The 6,163-nt window shown below is 37.6% G+C and overlaps 1 protein-coding gene across 11 annotated transcripts in view; it reads right to left on the reverse strand.

The window, feature by feature from the left end:
* MAP2K5 (mitogen-activated protein kinase kinase 5) overlaps positions 1-6,163 on the reverse strand; it is a 239,813-nt gene that overhangs the window by 74,979 nt on the left and 158,671 nt on the right. For 3 of the 11 annotated variants that reach the window (XM_006920225.3, XM_015596121.2, XM_015596120.2), the window contains exon 17: positions 4,671-4,700. The exons of the other annotated variants lie outside the window; for them this stretch is intronic. In XM_006920225.3, coding sequence (XP_006920287.1) covers positions 4,671-4,700 — 30 coding nt within the window. The remainder of the gene's footprint in view (positions 1-4,670; positions 4,701-6,163) is intronic. 11 annotated transcript variants of the gene reach the window in all.

Here is a 6,163-nt window from a genome sequence, read left to right on the forward strand (position 1 = left end):
CCCCCCGACTTATCTGCTTACAAGTCGTGGAGATTCACAAAACACACTAATCATCTGAATCTCAGGTGCATCCAATTTGTTATTCACACTCTCCCATGCCAGTGAAAAGCCTGGCGCAGACAGATGCACCAGGAACCCTAAATGACAGTTTTGGCCTCCGGAAGTACGATCACTACAGCAAAATCTAGTACAGCCTCCAGGTGAAATGTCTGGAGCTCCATATGGAGCAGGGAAAATTAACAACAAGATGAAAATCACTGCAGCAGCAGGGAGCCGGAATTTTTGAAAAAAAAAAAAAAAATGAAATTTAAAGATGAAGAAAGAGAAGTAATAAATTAATGGAGTGTGAAAACATTCAAAGCTTTACAATACCAGGGGCACTATTTGCTCAGATTTTTTTCCTTTTTTTTTTTAACTTCAGGTCATTTTGATGTAATTTATTAACCAAGATCAGGAAATGTAGCCAAAAGAAGAACATTTTTATACATGCAAAGTATTTTAAATACATTTGTGTCTGTATTATCTTCACTTTCCTGTGGCATTTTGCTTTTACCAAATTTCCAAATGCCAGAGCTGGCGCATCCCGAGAAGTCGTCCTAATGGATTTGCTATCATCCTAATGCAGGGCACTACTGTAAAGTTTGAATGAAGGATGACAATTTTTAGCAGGCAATCTTTTTCATTCCTCTTAAATTGTGGTGTCATTAAACAAACCATTGCCCACCATCATGTTTTTAAGTCAACTAAATTTGGATCTACATGATTAACTATACACAGCTCCAGTCCTTGTCCAGAACTGCACATCTTTTCAGATTACTATTAAAGCTAAATTGTTCAAGAAATTGAGATACTATCTGTTTGTAAAATATTTAAAAACACAAATTTTCATGATCCTATCACAGAATGTGCTTCACAGGCACCCAGAATTTAATGGCACTGGTGTCAGTGAGAGCTCTGGGGCCCTGTAGATCCCCCTGTCACTCTGCTAAACACACAGTAAGAAAAGCAAAAGGGCTCTAGGGAATGGTCCTGTCATCGTCTACAATGGCACAACCCTCCTATGTTGAGCATTTTTCATTTACACAAGAGGCCTCCCTGGGGCAAACAAGGCAAACCAAGACAAGTGCTTGGTGGGGCTAAGTAGGAAGAGCAGTGGTATGAACAGCCAACCAAATTCGAAGTACACAGGGCCAGTCATTGGGTTTAGTTGTCTCCAAGTCCTAGATCTAACTGTACCCATTCTTCCCTAAGGCAAGGTGCCTCGCCTCTCTGCACCTCGGTCTGCTCATCTGGAGGCTGGGAATAATAATCCCTGGGGGATGTACAGCCTGAGTCAGATCACAGAAAGTGCTCTGGAGCTCAAAGACGGAAAGGTGCTAGCTGAATCCAAGACATCGTTGTTCTTCCTATTATAAGTTACAGTAATAAGGCTCTGCATTTTTAGTGGCTCCCCACCTGAACTGCATGCCAATGAGGCTCTGCAATTTTTAAGGCCTAAAGGCAACTAAAATAGGTAATACTTTCAAATACCAAATAAAAGCCCAACCCACAAAACAATGAAATTCATATAAAATTATTTCAACAAAAATTTATATTGGTCCCAGGCCACTGACTCTGATATTTTCCCAACATCCCTCCCTCATCTGCATCCCCATGGGGTACACACTGTGTCATGGGCAGGAAGAGGTGCTGCTAACGATGCTGTCAGCAGCACTGATGCTAGGTTGGGGGAAGGACGAGTCTTGAAGCTAGGCTTTCCTCTCACTTTCCCCTCTGCTCATTTTATTCTGTTCCAGTTCCAGCTGGCAAGTTGCTGAGCACATCCTTTTGCAACCTTTGACTGACAATTAGAAATTCTGTTTTGTGCTACACCCCAACATCAAGGCCAGTGGGGTGGCCCCTTATACTTTCCTGAGTGGTTTCATATCCATCTCATTTCACCTGCATACTTCCTCGAATCAGGTAGGAGAGGTAAGTATCAGGATCTTCACTTTAGAGATAAGAAAACAGGTCTCCAAGGAGTCCAGAGCAAGAATTAAGGCCTGTGGTGACCACAGTTTGTGGCAGAATTTGTTCTAATTCTCATCTCTTAGCTCCTGATCCAGATCTCTTTCCAATAGGCCACTCATCTTTACAACTTGCCACTAGTGAATAGGGTTCAGATCTGGTGCCCTAACTGACTCTCAGTTTAGAGCAGCAATGCCCTGGCACTGTCCCCAGCCATGGGTATAGAAGGGATTCAAAGCTGTAATCTTAAGGATAGATGAAAGGTTTTCATGTGTTCAAGGACCAAACCAGTGACTGTGACAATTGGGATGAAGCAGTCCTCATCTTGGTAATAGGACACTGCTTCGACTCTATAGCTGCTTTGTAAGGTGGTGAGTTTCCTATCAGCAGGGGTGTTCAAGCAGAATGTGGATGTCTGCTTTCTAGATACTGTAGAGGCTTGATTCAATGACGTCTAAGATCCCGTCTAATCCTGAGAGTTCATGATTCATTCCTGACTACTCCACTTGGAGTTCAATGAATGGCACCAAACTAGCTGTAGTTCAATAGTGAGCAAATCATCCATTCTGTTTGCCTAATTTATGAGGGGAGGCTATCTCACAGAGGCAATACGGGCCAAAGAGAAGGTATTATTTCATAATCCACTCTCTGTGATACTATAAACATTTTTCTTCATGTGTTTTATTTGAGGGCAAAAGGGAAGGGGCAAGAAAGGAATTTATAAAGTATTCTTTTCCGATCGTCAGCCTATAGTACAAAGCCTGTAAAATAAATGTCAACTCTACCAAAAGTCATTACTGATTCTTGCAACAAAGCACACAAATTTCTGTTGAAAAATCTAGGAAATAGACTTGATGGCATCAAAGCTGCTTCTACTTGAAGGAAAAGTCCTAATTTGGTAAGAGTATTCTATCATAATGCAAGGAGTACAGTTTCCCCCCAATTCTATCATTAAGGAGGAAGTTTGGCACATTAGAATTCTACAACTTCCACTAGACTGACCAAGTAAACGCATATTCAGTCAAGAAAACAACACTGAAAAGGTATAAAGTCTCTTCCCAAATCTGAATAGAGCCTTCAAATGCTTCATCTGTCAAATGCAATGGCAATCCATTTCTTAGACTTAATCACTTATCCAATCTCACTGATTAACTACCCCAGACATTAGGAATCTCAAGAATATAGCTACATTCGCGATCTTTCGCATTTTTATTAGATGATTTACAAGTTTTTTGTTTTTTGTTTTTTTTGTTTTTTTACCACAACTTGTTTGAGAGATAGAGTATATAGGGCCTCTTCTCTTCATTTAGAAAATTCTAGGGGACTGCATAAATTGGTCAAACAATGAATTGTTTAAAAATTACTGACAGAATAAGCTCTTACTGAGATAAATATTCTAATGAGCTATAAATCCTGAAAATGTGATTTTAATTTGATAGGCTACCTAGAGCTAAGCAGCCAGGCTATATACACTAAAATCTCACTAAATGTTAGCATGTATGCCAAGCAATATACTACATTTTAGATTTTCTCTTTAAAAAAAAGATTATGTTTAAACAAAGAAAGCTACAAATTTAAAAAGACTAACACTCTTGAACCTAACAACTTGGACAGTTTCTCTTCCACTTATCTGATGGCTTTAACTGTAAAAGAAAAAGGATACAAAAGAGACATTTCAGTGAATGAAGTATCTTTAAATGTCCACATGGGTACCAGGAGGATTTGCTTAAAACTGCTTATAAATATGGTAGAGAGAATGAGCCCCGTCCTATTATTCAATAACCATGTTTGTGATGCATCTGCATAATCTAACCATGCATAAATTAGTATGTGTAATACAACACTTATTTGCATAATAATAGCAAGTTAATAGATGCTTAAAGAGCAGAGACCAACACCACCTTTAAATCAGACATGCCTCCAGGCACTTTGGCCTGTACAGACCAAGATGCCAGAAAAACAGTGAGCATCAAACCAGAGGAAAACAGTCAAACCATTCATTTTTTATCCCTCTAGACATTTTACTTATTTCCCCCCACACACTGGGGAATCATTTTCAAACTACAAAACAGCTTTATATTTTAAGTGCTAGCACTCATCTATAACAAAAACCTTAAAGAAATTATAAAGATTATCTTCAATAATGTAATATAATGGATAGTTTGTTTTCTTAGAAATGTGAATAAGAAGGGACAAGTTTTTTAAAAAAAATATATTCAAAATCGCATTCACATAAAATTGGGGCCTATTTGCTTAGCAAAAATAATGACTTATTTAGATATTTTTACCCTTCATCTCAATCCTTTGGTTTGAATAATTTTAATGAATCCAAAGCTCAAAGTACCAAGGAAAGGCTGTGCCTCTCCCTCAGTCTCAATATGAGCACATGGTACCGGGCTAGGATAAGGGAAAACATCACCAATGTCACACAAAGGAAGAGCACGATGATGGGCTTTCAAGCTTTAACAAAGAGGAAAAAAATCTGGAGTTTAAAAAAATCAAAAATCAATAGAGACTTCTAAATGACTCCTTTAAGATATCACTTTTCAATTTAATAGGACAGATTTATTTGTATGTGGCTCAAATGTTCACAATTGCTCCCTGCACCTTCATACATAGGAATGAATGTCACAGTGGCAAACGGCAGTAATGAACAATCTTACCTGAGGATATGGAAACCTCCCAAGAGCAAGCTGGGAAAGGAAATAATATTTGTCTAGTTATAGATTTGCATGCAGGGCAGATCTCCTTAAGACAGACAAGTACTAAATTTCAGAACTGCATCCAGCAAATATAAAAGGCTCACAACCTCGAATGCACAAACTAAATGATTACTGTAATTACATTAAGAGTTGTATTTAGAACGGACATTTTCACTGGACAATGTTACATTCCCAATAAAATGTTCTAACTTTAACAACTAAACATTATCCTAATGTGATTTCTCTTAAGAATATTCTCAGCTGTATGGGCATTATTCACATTTACGTGCGTGAGTTTCTTCCAGACAGAGATGTAAACTATAGATGGAAACCGCTGGCTTTTCCTCTTGTCAAATGGGAACACCTAATTGTTTCTAGCCCACAGCTCTGTAGAGTTTTAATTACAAGTATATAGGAAGGGCTGTAAGAAATGGGGAATGAAACAGAGGAAATAAAAAATTTTGCCATTATTTCCAAGTATTTGTTAGTTTTTTTTTTCATACATTTTCTATCCATAGCTAGAAGAAAAGAGCTACAACTGAGAAAATGGCTATTTCATGACTGTGAAGTTAGAATTGTAGGTCTAAGTCTGAAACTGAAAGTAAATCCTTAGAGCTTCCAATTTTGCTTGATTTGTAAACTGCTATGTGTTTTCCAGATTAGTCACTTAATTTTGATCTTTGGATCCTCACCTGTAAAAACAAAATGATCTGATCAGGAATAGTACTGATATAAAGTAATAAGACCAAATTTACCAAACATAATGTAACTCATTAAAAGAAAATAGTGGCAAAATTTTGCAACTGCATAATGCGGCCCATCCTTAGGCATAAAATTCTTTAATGTATTTGTAACTATTTTTGAAGTAAAGTTGCTATATCAGGGAACTCTGAAGCTAGAATGGATCCTAGAGATCATCAATCCAATTTACAGATTAGAACCCCAGAGTCCCACTGAAGAAGTTCCCACACAGTTCCTTGAAGCCTAGGGACTAACCCCAAGGCTTGCAACTCAGCCCAGTGTTCTTTCCAAAGAGTTACACTGCTTTCTAGATCTTGAGAAATTGTGCATTTACTTCAAAGACAATGATACTACTAAACATCTGTGAACTCTTCTTTTTGGAATTATGTTTAAAAACACTTTAACGGGAGAACACCTACTTTATTTTATTAGAATCGCATCTTATCTTAGACTCACAATTATATTCCGTGGCTTTTTGATTGTGTAAATTATTTGTTGATTAAGGTTTAAATAGCCTATGGGTTACCAAAACCCACCGCCACTTTCAAAAAATAAATATATTGTTCCTTACTAAGGATAGACACGAAAATGCTGAGGTTAATTTTCTAAGTTCTAAAACTAGTTTTGAGCAAAAGCAATATAATAGAAATAAACCATATAACCATGTAAGGTGACTGCTCTGAAAGGGCCAACACTCATTTGGATGTATATAT

This window comes from Pteropus alecto, unplaced genomic scaffold (genome assembly GCF_000325575.1).
Source record: "Pteropus alecto unplaced genomic scaffold, ASM32557v1 scaffold86, whole genome shotgun sequence".
Classification (NCBI taxonomy): domain Eukaryota; kingdom Metazoa; phylum Chordata; class Mammalia; order Chiroptera; family Pteropodidae; genus Pteropus; species Pteropus alecto.